General features: G+C 41.9%; 1 protein-coding gene across 2 annotated transcripts; it reads left to right on the top strand.

Annotated features, from left to right (window-relative positions):
* Positions 1-826: 826 nt before the first annotated feature.
* fhl1a (four and a half LIM domains 1a) lies at positions 827-13,553 on the top strand. 2 transcript variants are annotated; one of them, XM_035650651.2, is made up of 6 exons: positions 827-1,106; positions 10,453-10,634; positions 11,266-11,443; positions 11,568-11,737; positions 11,882-12,068; positions 12,817-13,553. In XM_035650651.2, the coding sequence occupies exons 2-6, from the start codon at positions 10,479-10,481 to the stop codon at positions 12,969-12,971; spliced, it is 846 nt and encodes a 281-aa protein (XP_035506544.1). In that variant the 5' UTR covers positions 827-1,106; positions 10,453-10,478; the 3' UTR covers positions 12,972-13,553. The 2 variants fall into 2 exon arrangements, with proteins under 2 accessions (XP_035506544.1, XP_035506543.1); XM_035650650.2 differs by lacking the exon at positions 827-1,106 and adding an exon at positions 7,545-7,689.
* Positions 13,554-15,742: the final 2,189 nt, after the last annotated feature.

The following is a 15,742-nucleotide window of genomic DNA, read 5'->3' as shown; positions in this document are numbered from 1 at the left end:
GTTTAGTGAAATGCTTTTTTTTTTAAACTGCCGTCGCTCTTGCAGATGTCGCACAGTCAAACATCTGCTGACCGATGTTCACGACAGAAGGTTGATAAATACGTGGAAAACAAACCTGTGGCTCTCCTCCACACTGATCTCATGTATCCACTGCCCTGGTGTTTGTTAATTACACTGACAGAGGAATCCCATGTTTACAGTAATGTGATGAGCTACAAGTGGACACACAAGCAGATATATGTGCTTAGACTTATTGCAACAGCATTGCAGGAGAATCGAAACGTTCTTCCTAGGTAGTCACATTTGGGCCTGAGGTGACCCTGACACCTTCAACGCAACCAACTTGACCTCATGACCCTAAAATCCTCCCGACATACCCTCCTCACAACACGTCCTCACTCTCACCTCAGGCTGAGAGCTGCGTGTTTATCTCTGCAGATGGAGAGACACTTTGGATGTAGTTCAAACAATGATGCAAAAAGCTGTTTAGTCTCCATAACACACTTTATATGAAACATGACATCTGCTTTACACGCCAGGAACACACTGTGGCCATTTAATCTGGGACTTGTAATTGTAATGGATTAACTTTGAGACTTTAAATTTCCGGGCTGTAAGTGTTTACTTTGGGAAAAAGAGTGAGTCATCTTGATGTAATTCCTGTATTCATTACCAAAGAAGGAGACGAGTGAGGCCAAAACAGAAGCAGGAGCGAAAAAACAAGGGGATCCATGTTTTGTAAATACCTGAAACACAGAAATGATGCCAGATAAGAAACTGATAATATAAAGAGGGAAGTCCACTGCAGACCTGCCTCACTCTTGGTGCTGGATGCAATTTTCATTTTCTTCCTGATCCCGTGTGCTTCAAGTGAAGGGCCAATGAGAACTTTGCGAGAAGAGCTTGTAAATTCCTAGTTGAAGTCATTGTTTATGTGAGCGTACAGAGGTTTGGCTCGTGGCCCGCACTGTTTTTTCTTCTCCCTCTCTGCTTCCCTCTGTCCTTTAAAGCTGCGACGCCTTCGCAGATTTCACCTCTCAGCCAAACCTGCCGGACACGCCGCCGGTGTCGAGTGAAAGACGTCTTCATCTGTTCACTTCAGGGAGGTGAGTCCCGACCGCAGCCGCGTTTCACTTCTATCTTCAGGTGATGTTAAACAGGAAGGGCAGTAAAAGTATGACAGAGGAGTGTTATTTGGTCCATTCAAGAACACTGATATCAGATGTCTGATGTGCTTTTTTTTGGCACTGAAATATCATGTTTTTTGGAGCTATGTCTCTTTACATCCCAGTATGTCTGTCCATCATTTATGTTCATGTTTAGTTTTTTTTTTTAATCTTATCGAACTTTTTATTTCTGGAATAAACTTTCCATTTCCATATTGTTCTACTTTATATATATATATATATATATATATATTATCACCATCACATTTCAATGGTAAATATTTTTACTTTTCACTTTACTTTACAGCTGTAATTGTTAGTTATTACTCTGATTGAAATTCACCGAACAGGTTATGTGATATGCATGCATGTAATAAATGTAATGTAATAATTTAACATAGATATATAAATCTACATGTTACTTTTTGCTTTTACAATGTATAACAAATAGATAAGTGCACAAGAGAAAAAAGGGAAAAACCACCAATGTCAGGAAAAACTATAGGTGCAACGCTCACCTGCTGGAGGTTGGCACTGTGTCACAGTATGTGTGTAATAATTAGACCTACTAATGAAGCTTAAGCTGTAAGGTAGTGTTGACAGTGTGACGGGTGGTGCTGATTCAACTCTTTGGTTGAGGACAACTTTTTTGAAAAACCATCCCTCACAATGTTCAAATGTAAAAGATGCAATGTAATGCAATCGCACACAACAAGGCAGTAATAGCTGCAGGACTGCTGCAACAAATCTGAAGTGTGTAGTGATATCGCTGTGCAGCAGTGATGTTGGTTGTCTGCATAAACGAACAGCACAGCCCACAGCTGCCATGTGAAACTGCAAAAACATACATCAGCTCATGCCGTCGCCTCCTTTCGGGTTTGGCCGGCTGCCAAACCAAATGCATGATGTCATTAAAGAGACCTGGAGATTACGTCCTTGCTCTGGCACACTGGACCTCCTTGTGGCTCCAGTATGACTTCACCATCCACAAAAAAAAACATAAAAAATTTGCATTTTATTGAGTATAAATTAACCCATTTTGGACTTGACAACACTGATCTTTCTTTAGTTCTTTTTTTCATGCTGTAATTTATCAATCTCTGTCAACACTAAAATATGAAGTTTTTTTTCTTTATTTTATTTTAAATATTTGGTGTAGAATCAGCTCACAGGCACTGTACAAATCCAGTTGCAGATTATTCATTCATAAAGCCTCGTATGTGGTGTATGATTCATACACACATTCAATCCTCAACGACACTGTTGTATGTCAGTGCCTGTGAGGTCTCCACTCCATCAGGCCGGGATATTACTCTGAGCCGACTGGGAACTTTGGTGCCTGCAGTTTATTCAAGCAGAAACGTGGTTTTGTTGAAAAGACAGTTTCTTTTATTCTTACAACTGAAGCAGAGAGACAGAGGGTGAGAGAGTGAGAGGGAGGGAGGGTGTGTCCGTGTCTAGATGGCCAAATTGATGAAACAAACTCACCAGCTCAACGCTCCTAAATAGGCAATGCTTGTTATTTGTCTGTGTGGGCTAGGTGGAAGCAATATCCTCTCTTGTTGATGTCAAACGGCTGGTTTCTCGTTCTCTCTTGTTTCTCCTCGTCAGCCAGAGAAAAGCCCGTGCGTTTATGATTCATGCAGTTATTGAAGAATTTCTCAGATCCTGAAGTGAAAGTTTAAATTAACACAGTTTAAATTTACTCCTACAATTAATAGACCTGCATTAAAAATGTTGCCTAGGTAAACATGCGAAAGTATTATCAGCAAAATGAATTCATCCCTGTGGAGTCATTTAATTTCTGCTGACTTTTACGTTCATGACTGCCTCTGTGTGTGTAGCACGTTTTAAGTTGTCCTTACTTAATTATGCATGGTGTCCTTTTTTTCAGCAAAAACTCAGCTACGAGCCAAACTTCTCATTTTGTCAAGTTAAGAAAGTATAAAGCTGCCAGGAAGGCACAGGCATCTAAAGAATTTTTTATTGATAATCACTTTTAATTGTTCTGTAGAACAGGTCAACGTTAAATAAGTACACAAGTACACATTTTTACAGACGGCCCTATTCCAAGTTTTATATTATATAATATATTATGTTTCAAATTGCATTCATATGTAAGAAGAATTTTATCATTGGAACTCATTTGAACTACTTTTGCCCGACAGTATATCCTGGTAGATTGTGAATTTAAAACAAATCAGATTTTAGAGGCTGATCATCAGTAATAACTGTTGGTTGAAATAACTGCAACCAACTAACTGTCAGGTGACTGCAGTAAAATCAAAAGCACAGTATTTCCCTCTATAATAAAGTGGATAATAAACATAAAGGAGCATAAAGGTAAAACCCACCGTTAAGTACTTCAGACATGTTATCAATTAAAACTATTTAAAACAAGCAATTACGTTTCATGGTAAAACTGCCCAAGTTCAGTATAACGAGAAATAATGGTTTAGTTTGGCAAGAAATAATAATGAGGGCATGTGTTATGTAACTGAGGCTTCACTGTGTTCTGGCCCACAGTGTCAGGATGAAGGCAGTTTCATCATTTGTATGTACAAACAGAAAAACACAACTTGGTTTCACACTGACTCTCTGAGTGATGCAAGACTCGAGAAAACCCTCACTGTCACCGACACGGACGTGAACTGTCCATGAAGAATTCATGTTTCATGATGGTTCTGGTGGAGAGATTGAGCCCACGGTCAAGCTCACAACTGGATTTCTTCTTCCCTGTAACATATTGCTCAGTGTTGAGAGGCTCGAGTCATGTGAGACCAGTGAGAGCTGAAGAGCTGCAGGCCCACAGTGAGGGCTTTATCTGGAAGTGTGTGTGTGTGTGTGTGTGTGTGTGTGTGTGTGTGTGTGTGTGTGTTTGCGTGATAGCAATGCTCCAATCCAAGTCCTATCCTTTGGACAGGAGTGTTACAGTGTTGATAGAGATTTCTATCGAGATTTGTCCTCACATATTTGGCCTCAGTGCGTCTGGGTCTTGCTGGGTCAGCTATGCCCTGACTTCTTCAGCTGCTTATTGACCTTATGCTTGTGTTGTAATTCAACTCTGCGTGTGTGCAGACAAAATGACAGCGTGCGTCTTGTTGCTGTGTTTTCTCTGTGTGCGCGTGGTGAGTCATCGTTCCACTGGCAGAGATGGTGTGGCTCAGTCTGTCACTGGTCCGTCTGCCCACTCCTAGATTTGGAGGGCGACGGATACACATGGGGGTCCAGGGGCGAGGGGTCATGTTGAGAAAAACAAGCTCTTGGACAAAATACACCAAGAGGAGCAGTGAAAGTGAAGAGACTGTGTTCCTCAACTCTTACGGAGATATTTTCTCTCACTTTTATACAAGAAGTAGAGGTCAGATTTCTCTGTGCTGCCAAACCTCAAATCCAGCACCTGGAGAGGTGAGAGATGACGGGCTTGTCGCCGAGAAGCAACACCTACCAAACAGTTCATGGCCTGCATCGCATTTCATTGTAGGATAAGTTTCAAATTCATGTATGTATGTACAGTCTCTCAAAATATAAGAAGTGAAAAAACACAAAAAACACAATTAGCCCTGACTCTCTTTGTTTATTGTTCCAGATGATCAGGCGTTATTTTGGTTCTCTCAACAGCAGAGCTTTGGAGTTGGCAGGTGGGGGGCGGGCACTACATTCCAGCTCTAATCTCCATCAGGGCAGCAGTCCTGGTCCTAGGTCGATACCTCAAGATCACCAGATGAGACGGTGATATGCAGCGCACAGTGTGAGGCCAAATCCAAAATCCACACAGGAAGATCAGTGGAGTAGATAAGGAAATATTTCCTCTTAGTTACAATAGGTTTTTCTGGCAAATCTTTTTTCCTCCCCCACTGTACCAAGTGAGATAATTGGTTTTCATTGCCAAGTATTTCTTAATTTCTTGTCACCTTTGGGCGTTTGGCGGATTTCATATGAAACACAAAGGGAGGAAATTTCCTCAGAACACTCGAGACGTGATATTTGGCCCGACAGGGAAGTGAGGGTAAAATATATTTCCATGTTAGACAATATGCAAGTTCCTGAAACCTGTGTTATCTTCAACGACCACTAGAGGGCGACTCCGTTGGTTGCAAATAGAAGTCTGTTTCTATGGAAGTCTACGAGAAACTGGCTCTACTCAGCAAACATCTTCCTGAGGAGTTCATGATCTCAATTGCTATGTTCAAGTCTTCTTCAACACAGTATGCATTAGGGCGTGGCTACCATGTGATTGACAGCTAGTACTGTTCAGTGGGTGCAGGTCGCAGCTGTAGGTGGTCCTGCACTTCTAGGATAGTCCCCACTCCTCCAAATACTGTATGGTTCCTTATGGTTTCAAAAGACCAAGATGGCGCCGGCCGAAATGCTAAACTCAAAACGGCCAGTTCACTAACCAATGGGTGACGTGAAGGCGGGTTGCCACTTGCTTCTCCTATACACATACTTGGAGGCGGAGTGGTGAGGGGTATTCTGTCGGAGGAAATCTGCAACCATTGTTTGGAGGCATACAGTAGTTGGGGAGCTACAAGTTTCTCGATGAAGCACAGAGCTGCTCATCTGTTCAGGATTTTTTTGTCAGCGGGGAGTCACGGCGCCTTCCTGCACAATAATCAGTCTTTGTGGGCAGAGTAATTGGATGACAGGTTATAAAAGGGGACAGATGTAATGTTGTGTTCTATGGTAATGAACCAAATCAAATCTGTAATTACTACCAGATGCCTTTTGAATAACCGAGCACTCACACATAAGATGGCTCACTGCATTGATTTGTTTTGTGTATAATATATGAAGATGGTTATTTAATCGAGTTAAGAGAAGAGTCTTTCCTGAGAAAAGTGAAGTATTATTGTTCTAACTGGGTCAGTGAGTTTATCTTGAGTCTGACTAACTGATTTAATTCCCGTCTCCTGAGACTCTTGGTCTCATCCCGTTCCTGTGTCTCTGCATTAGAGCTTGTTTCACATTAAGGACCAAAATCAATCAGAGTAAAGTGCTCTCTGTTGAGCCACATTTGCTTTATTGCAAAATAGATAATGGTAATGATGATTATGATGGTTATGATATTGATATTTAACTGAATGTAAAGCATTATAATCAATATTATTGTAACTATAGATCACATGATCGGGTGTTTAGTGTCAATCAGTTACTGTCCGACTCTGCAGCTCCCCTCAGCTCATTTCCAATATGGAAATGGAAAAGTTATTCATGAAATAAAAAGTTCAATAAGGTAAAAAAATAAATAAACATGAACATACATGATGGACAGATCTTTCAGCTCATTTTTTTTGGTTTTAGAGCTTTCAATTTAAAAAAAATAAAAAAATTCACTCCCACCACTCATATGGTAACATCATCAGCAGTTTCCAGTAAAGCTGAAAAAAACAAAACATTTAGCAGCTAAAGTGCCAGATATTACTCCCAGGGGTTGGTGGAGACCAAAAACAGAGAAAAAAGAAGAGGCAATGTTGAATTAACGTCCACTGGTTGGAGAGAAACGTGACACTGAATGACAGATAATGTTGCTCCATAACTGATGAACGTGTAAATACTCTCCAAAACAGGCCAGAACATCAGTTTCTACAGGTTTAATGACGTATTAAAATACCTGTGCTTTTCAGTGGGATTTTAAAATTCCAGAGAAGCTGGTTCCCATTATGACCCAATAAACTGCACCATAAACTTGCAGATAATAAGCTTAAAATTAAGCCCCAAAATCCCTGTTGTTCTATCTGAAGAGAGTATTGTCCTTGAATGACCTGTTTCTTTCCCCGTTAGAGCACTCCGTTTGTCTTTTTGCTTTTCCTTCGGGAACGCACTGGCTGTTTCCTGCTCCTTGAAATGAAATATTCTCTTTTGGAAGAAGAATCACCGAGAGAAGAATTGAAGAGTGACAGACTTTTTTTGTTTTTTGAACCTATTCTTAAATATTGTACTCTGGCTCACTTTACAGTTCAACATACCGCACCCTCATGTGGGACGTGTGATTATAGTTGTATATATGTAAACACACTTTGTCTCTCCTCAGCTCACTCATTATTATCCCGTTGCTCCTCCTGTGAGTCATCCACCATCTCATCTGTACATGTTACGAACACCAACAAATCTTTTTTTTATGTCAGGGCAGTGGGAGTATCTGTTTACCCTCATCGATGCGTTTCATTCCTGTGCTTTCTTTTATAACCTCTGATGTTACAGCAGTGGAATCCACTCTCTATCACCTTATCTATCCCCTCAGCACCGTACCCCCTGTCTCATCCCCTCTGTTCTTTAGCGCATACCCTAAAAAGGACAGGAGGGGGCCGAAGGTTGGATTTTGGCGTGGGGTCGAGGGGTGTGTGTGCATGTCACAGAGGGGTATATACAGCCCCCCAGAACTTGGTGAGGTGTATGGTGTCGGGGTTTGACCTTCTGTGGATGCTACAGTCTCCTCCTGTCCTTGTGTCGTCTTTCTCTTCTTCTTCCTCTTCTTCTTCCTCCTGACTGGAACAAAACATGGCTTTCCACAGACACTCAGGTAAAAATAAGAAAGGATGAAAGTTATTGAATGGAATAGGTGCAACATTTTAAAACCCGTACACCTTTTGGTATGTGTAAGCTCAGAAGGAATTGTCTCAAAGTAAAAGAATGTTTAACATATTCCATTATCCCCTTAAAGCAAGGTATCTCGCAAATTTTGAACATTTTACAAGCTGAGAAAAACGCCTTTTTTGGACTGTATATTTTCAGATAGTCCGTGGATTTTAAATGGCTTATTAGGCTTGAGAAGCAGTTTATTGGTGTACTGCTGCAGATTTATATTAAGAGAACATACTAAACTTACTATCAGATGCAGTTCATTATGATGAAAACATGAATTTTAGGAGTTATTAATATTTGATGAGTATTTAAACGAATAGCTTTTTAAAGACTGTTAGACTATGAGTTTACCGAGTTTGAATGAATGGAAAATAACCAAATGATTTTTATTTGAAAGTATCTTTTAGTAAAAATCTGTGTTCTTACTGTTCAAGCATTCTTCCATTTCTCATGTCTTGACATATTGGATGACAAAGGAACATCTTGTTCCAAGGTTCGCATTGCACTAAGAAGAACATTTTTTTGTAATTCTTTTTTTTTTCTGCATAGCTCCATGATAACAAGATGTGATTATCTTAAAAAAAATGAGGGAGGGCTTCTTTTTAGAGAACACACTGTTGATTTGTGTGATTTACGCTCCGGGTCATTGTGTCTTTGATCGACTCTGTCCAGTCTCTGACTCACCTGTCAATCTGGTCTCGCTCTGACCTTCTCCCACTAAAGTGGACTCGTCCCCAAATGGACCGCGGTGCAACTCTTATCTCCCTCCACAGCTGAGCGTCTGCACGTAGCACGCCTGTTTGACAGGCAGCAGCTGTCACACTGGCGGTAACAAAAGATTAAAGTACTAGACACATCTAAACTGGAACCACAATGGCTGCATAGCCCCATTAGTCATCACTCCGTATCCTTCTCCCATGTGTCCCCTCCGGAAGGTCAGTGTACTTAAAATAGAGAGTTCAAGTCTAAAATACATCTCTGCTAATGAGACCCGAGTACCGCGTTAGGTGATTTCACAAGATTGACTCTCTTGGGCCTGGTGGGTTTTGCCTGTTTCCACTAAATGGAGGTGGTTGGGCACAGTGGGGTGTGTCAGGTGGTCAGGCCTCAGTCCAGACTCTCTTCCTCCAAAAAAACCCTCTCCCATCTGTCAATCCACACACACACACACCAGGGGCACATACCACACATTGGGAAGCTCATGTCTTTCACATGGCTGTGTGTAGCACATCCCACCTAAATAGCCGCAGTCCCCTTACATAAATATTTCCCCCTGTTCTTATGGTTACGAGGACAAAGTGCCATTCCTCCCATTGTCTCCTCCATCGCGTCCGTTGTACTGACCGGATTACAAAAAAACGATATCAGCCGCACTGAATAAATCACTTTTGCTGATGTCCGCACACTGTTCATCTTCTCTCCCTGGCAGCCTGAGAGGGAGAGAGAGAGAGAGAGAGAGAGAGAGAGAGAGAGAGAGAGAGAGAGAGAGAGAGAGAAGCTTTAAAGTGATGTGGATGAAGCTTAATATGTCAACACACTCCACCCGGCGCACAGTTGTTCCAGGAAACTACTCAGTCTGCTCCCAGTGGATATCGGCTGTGATGGAAACGCAGGAATGTTGATGAATGGAGATGCAAAAGGCAACTCAAGTTTACAGTGCTCACACCAAGAGCCAATAACATGACCCGGCCAAAATGTACACAAAACAATGTGTGTGTGTGTGTGTGTGTGTGTGTGTGTGTGTGTGTGTGTGTGTGTGTGTGTGTGTGTGTGTGTGTGTGTGTGTGTGTGTGTGAGTGTGTGTGTGTGTGTGTGTGTGTTTGTGTGTGTGTTTGTGTGTGTGTGTGTGTGTGTGTGTGTGTGAACTTCAGCCAGGGAGGTCCTGGGGGTTGAGGGAATGAGCCAGACGGTCTAAAAATATGGGCTAAGCTTTCCAGGGAGAGTTTGATAATAAAGTCTGGAGGCCAGAAAAGCTCACAGACGACTCTTTTACATCCCTCATGCTTTCCCTCATCACTGTGGTATGATGCTGCTGCTGCTGCTGCTGCTGCTGCTGCTGCCAGAGCTGCATCTGACTGTGTCTTAATGGGAGGTCACGGGGAAAAATAAAATAAGCTCCAACTTCTGCATTTATTTGTTTGGATTTTAAGGGAAAGAAGTCAGATACAAAGTATAGTAAGAGCATGGGGCATTATTTCTTCGTTCAACAAACCCTAATACGATATCATTTTATATTCATTTGGCTCCTTTGCATTAATTTCCATTTTCTTTGCTGCCGCTTTAGTCCACATTGACTTAGAATTGTAAATTTTTTATGGACTTATATCAGAGGTAGGCATGTAGCATTAAGGGGCTTGCCTGAGGGCCCACACTGGATTTTTAGCCATCCCTTGGCCGGGAATCGAATGCCAACCTTCTGTGCCCAAGTCAGTGGTGTAACCCACTGAGCTCCTTGTTTCTTTAGTACTTTTTCTGCACTGTTAAACACGCTGAGTTTACAATATGGTGTTCAACGTATATCGTAAATAGGGTTAAATAAAAAAATATATTTGTCCTTGTTTAATGGGACTTTCTTGCTCTGACTTGCATTGTTCACAAAAGAGGCAACACTGCCCCCATGTGGTGTCTGGTGGGAAGTCACCGGACAGCGGCGCGCAGTCGAGTCCTCGCCGTCTGACAGTCCCCTTGTGTTTCCCCTCAGCTCCCAGGTCCTACCTCTCCTCCGTCATGACGGAGCGCTTCGACTGCTACTACTGCCGCGACAACCTGCACGGGAAGAAGTATGTGAAAAAGGACGAAAAGCACGTGTGCACCAAGTGCTTCGACAAGCTGTGCGCCAACACGTGCGCAGAGTGCAGGCGCCCCATTGGTGCTGACGCCAAGGTGACCAGTGTGGATGAGTGAAGTAGGCTTGACCAAAGTACAGAAATTATATATCAGGGAAAAATACAACAAGAAAGCTCAGAAATATATATTAAATAATAGTATTTGAAATATTATATATAAAAAATATAAAAATACAATGTGTATACAGTATGTATTTGGATATGCATTAAATATAAGAGGTTTCTTAAAATATGTAGGGGAATCATTTTCTTAAGCCATAATGAAACCGAAGGAGTTGAGTGAAAATCCGCCATTAAATAATAATAATAATAATAATAATAATAATAATAATAATAATGTTCTTGTTATACACCTGTGGTTTTTCATAAAAGCATTGTTAAGATAAACACAACGCAAGTAAGTAAAAGATGTGTGTGTGTTTGTGAGAGAGAGAGAGAGAGAGAGAGAGAGGGAGAGCATCTAAGTCCCCTAACTCATTCTTGGCTCACCCCATCCCACTTCCCACTTAAATGCCTTTAATGCCACATGGGCTTTTCCTCTCGCCCGGCCCAGGGTCTGAGTCCACATGACGAAGTAAACAAACAAACAAACTCCACATTAAGGAGGTCTGCATGAGGATTCAGTGAGGGCCCCTCTGCTCACCCTGCCCCTTGCTCTCTGCATTCAGGAGCTGCACCATAAGAACCGCTACTGGCACGAGGACTGTTTCCGCTGCGCCAAGTGCTACAAGCCGCTGGCCAGCGAGCCGTTCAGCGCACGGGATGATGGCAAGATAATGTGCGGCAAGTGTGGCTCTCGGGAGGATGGCAATCGTTGCCAGGGCTGCTACAAGGTGGTCATGCCAGGTGGGTTTGCCGCTTACTGAGCTGAGGTTAAATGGACAAAGTGGGTTTTTTTTATAAACCTATAGTGATGTAGGATGGGGAACTATACTGTATGTGAAGGGGTGACCTCTTTTTGTGTGTCCAGGATCCCAGAACGTGGAGTACAAGAACAAGGTGTGGCACGAGGAATGCTTCACCTGCTTCGATTGCAAGCAGCCAATCCGCACACAGAGTTTCCTGACCAAGGGTGACGACATCTACTGCGCTCCCTGCCATGACAAGAAGTTTGCCAAGAAGTGCTTCCACTGCAAGCAGGTACAAGCTCTGATTGCATTTGTTATTGTATTGCGTTGCGTCCTATCCATACAAAATAAAACTACAATACAGACAGTTCAGTGTGACACGAGCTTCCAGCCCTGTTGTGTTTGAGACCATGATCTCTCCCGGTCTCCTTCTAAGCCCATCACTTCTGGAGGGATCAGCTACCAGGACCAGCCCTGGCACTCCGAGTGTTTCGTGTGCCGCACCTGCCGCAAGGCTCTGGTGGGAGAACGCTTCACTTCCCACGAGAACAACGTTTACTGCGTGGACTGCTACAAGACCGACGTGGCCAAGAAGTGCCACGGCTGCAAGAACCCCATCACAGGTCAGTGGAGATGAAGAGAAATCAGTGGTGCAACACTATTTCAAGTTTGGGTTATAATCACCCCCGACACACTCTAATCTACTGACAGGATATAATCCAGATGACACAACTGGAACACAACGCAGTGCAGCCACTTGGCATATTCTCGAGGATGAGTTGCAACAACCACAGATGATGATACAGCATATCAGGAAAACAGTTTCGGTGTCTCTGCATAAAAATGAGATCCTCTTATATTGTTTTATTCATGAGTCTGCCATTTTGAATAGATCCCTAATAATTTCCAAACTATTTTCTGAATAGATTCACAAGGGAGAATAGACAAAAAAGAGGTATTTTTCAACATATAATTGAACACACAGAGAGAAAGGTTTCTGATGATTTTAAGTGACTTTAAATCTAGCTTTCATTTCAAGACAATGTTTCTTTACCTATAGGTAAATAGATAGTTATCTGTCTTTAAGATGTTACAGACAAATGAAGTGTAAACACATTTTAACACGCTTCACCATTTTGTGACAAGCAAACAATGTCGTAAAGATCAGAGGACTGTCAAGAATTCAAATGTCCTTGTGTCAATATGCAAATAAATCATAAGATCTGCTTTGATTTCGGATTCAAACGTTACTTCATAATTTAAGATCCGTCTATGCTGATTGGCAAATGACACAATGGGTTCCGGAGAACAGTTTGGATGTTGCTTCTGTTATCTTTTGGAAACATGGCCCGTCCCCCTCTGTCTCCGCAGGGTTCGGCCATGGCACCAACGTGGTGAACTACGAGGGCTACTCCTGGCACGAGTACTGCTTCAACTGCAAGAGGTGCAGCCTCTCCCTGGCCAACAAGCGCTTCGTCATCAGTGGTGATCACATCCACTGCCCTGACTGCGCCAAGAAGCAGTGAACTGCACGGCCACACCGTTTGAAAGTGGGATGACACCAAAACTGACTTTTAGACTGTAACTTTGCAACAGAAAAAACATTTCTCATACAAATTCTCACTTTGGAAGATAAAAATGTACTTAACGGTCAGTTTTGGTGAACGATCCCTTTATGAAGATGAGAAGATTATTTTAATTAAGTATGCACTAGCTTGAATTATATACGCATACATTACTGCAGCTTTAGTGACAGGGGTTGGATACAAACATGGTAACAGATTAAGGATATGTACTATTACTCCAATATAATCCAGGATTCTGTGCAGCTTTTTGAGACAAGGTCTTTTCAGTTACTGGAATCTTTCCGAGAAAAAAAATGCTTTTAGGTGCATCCTGCTGCTCATACATACCAGCTCTGATCATTAATGTTACATCTCTGAATATTTTAATGGATTAAGAGCATTTGCAATAATGTTTAGAGAGTGAATTTAAAAATACACATTAGGGTTTGGAGCTTGATTCTGAAAATATAAACTACTTGTGTATTCCAAGACTGTTTGAGTGAATTTCAGTGTAAAACAAGAATAAAAGAGAGGAATTGAAAACATGGCGCAAGAATATTATTTTTGCAAAGACTTTATTGTTGTAACAGTTTGTGTCAACTCAGTACACTTTAGATATATTTACAGTACACATTTTATTTTTGGACCGGGCATTGTTAGGTCTGTAAATCTTTTCAGAGAAATATTCATATTCACACAGTTGCCCGGGTTGGGTAGACTGATTGTCGAGGCTGAGGTAAAGACAAACTTTCTTAGTTACTTGCGATACGATAAAAACACTAAATCTCAGTCTAAGGCACCGTTCTATCCTATTGTTAAAGACAACGTTGAGGACCACGAGCAGTCAGCTCTGTACTCGAGCCCTCAAAGATGCAGCAGGACCTGGAATAGACACAGTATCTGTTCAAGCAGCAGCTACAACAGCCCCCCTCCACCCCCCCAACAGGTACGAGTCATGAGTGGAAGGAGGAATAGGAAACGTTCGGGAGGAGTTTGGGTACAGGCAAGTTTTGGGTTATGAATGAAGAGACTTTTAAAACATCTGAACAGGAACAAGACCCCGAGACAAATGAGGACTTTTTTTTCTTTCCAGAATATCACCCAACTCTCCTACAGGTCTGTTCAGTAAAGCTACTCATCAGAAACCATTCTTACAACATGGTGATGAATAATGGCATGACAGCTAAAAGCGCGCAGCTTTGACAGACATGGTAAGTAATGAAGGGACGGTTTATGGAGTCTGTTACATTCTTTGAGCTCATTAATCAAAGCTAAGATCTAAAACGCCCCTAGTTTTTATGTACAAAGAGATTTTAGTTAGCCAGCAGAGAACAAGGCAAAAAAAACAAAACATTCAAGGTCCCCCAACCTTGTGCTTGGACTATTCAAGCACAGGGAATTTCAAGAGTTCAATAAAGATATCTTTTTTTTTATCCAGAACACACAGTACATCAATATGGGGGAAACAGGTCTGGCCCATGTCAGGTTTCGTTCAGCCGATGTGCCCTGCCTCGTGCTACAAAGGAGCAGAAACTAAGCTGACATCCCCACGTCCTTTGACATTTTCTAAAACGTATTTCGAAGACATTAAAATCATTGTGAGGCACCGGCACGACTGTTTCCATGGGTCAGACGTGTTGCTGCAGGCTGTAGGAGCTCTACTCACCATCAAAACATGTCAACTTGCTTCGTCTTTGTGAGGCAACTTCAGAACTAATGCTCGATTTACACACACTCTGTATTTGGAGAAACACAGTGGGTCCCCACTTGGCCCCTTGTTTCACAGAGCTCCTGTGGACCAGGGCTTTATTTAGATGTTGACTTTGCAGGCTGTCCACACAGAACCCGACTACCCTCACAGGGCACGAGTCGACAACAGAAACCATAAACTTAGAAAACATAAACATACACAGAGACTTCAATTATCCACATCCTTGACACCACTTCCACCGAAACATGGCTTTGTTCGCCTAATACTGATTATATACACAAAACAATAACACTTAAATATATATGCAGAAATGTATTTTCATATATAAACAAACAGCCAAATTTCATATTATCAAAAATAGTTGAAATGCATTCTGTCAGATGCAGCAGCTTGTGTGACAGGAATTTTAGAAGGTTGGTGGGAAAATAAGTGAATTTAATTACAAAGCCACACGGGCAGAAAGATGGATGGATGGAGAATCTGTGTGTGCGCGCGTGTTGGCCCAGACAATTGAAAAACCAGATTTCTTGTTTCGGTGAAGTTGAACTCTGGACATCATGGACAGAACAGCCAAATGTTCAAGTTAATTTTAGTTAACACAAACTGCCTCAATAAGTTCAAAGACGTTAAGAATGAAACCGATGAACTTCACTTGGGTTAACTCAGTATGTCACATTATGGTTGTTTGTGGAGTCATCACTTCAGATGAGACTACGACTGAAGACAACTCAGATTTGGATGTAAATCGTTAGTAAACGTATATTCTATATACATGAAACATTAAAGGACCATGAATCCTAAATCAACAAAACCCCTGAAACTTCGACAAACCTTTGTATTCACTAGTGTCGTCTCTTAATCTCAACACTTTTCAGCTTCAGACGTTACAGCTGCGCTTCCGAATCCCTCTAGTGGCCAAAGAAGGAAACACGGGGCGTGAGAGGCTGGGACGCGAGTGTGGTAGATTTGAGGGGGAGAAAAGACAGATCTGTGACGTGTAGCATGAATACAGAATCAGCTC

This window comes from Scophthalmus maximus, chromosome 9 (assembly GCF_022379125.1).
Source record: "Scophthalmus maximus strain ysfricsl-2021 chromosome 9, ASM2237912v1, whole genome shotgun sequence".
Classification (NCBI taxonomy): Eukaryota; Metazoa; Chordata; class Actinopteri; order Pleuronectiformes; family Scophthalmidae; genus Scophthalmus; species Scophthalmus maximus.
This window is presented reverse-complemented; position numbering and strand designations above follow the sequence as displayed.

Bases quoted from the DNA above. Each gene is read 5' to 3' on its own strand.
- fhl1a (XM_035650650.2), top strand. From the start codon at position 7,668: ATGGCTTTCCACAGACACTCAG. The intron at 11,444-11,567 runs GTGGGTTTGCCG...TTGTGTGTCCAG, and splicing joins CTACAAGGTGGTCATGCCAG to GATCCCAGAACGTGGAGTAC. The intron at 11,738-11,881 runs GTACAAGCTCTG...TCTCCTTCTAAG, and splicing joins AGTGCTTCCACTGCAAGCAG to CCCATCACTTCTGGAGGGAT.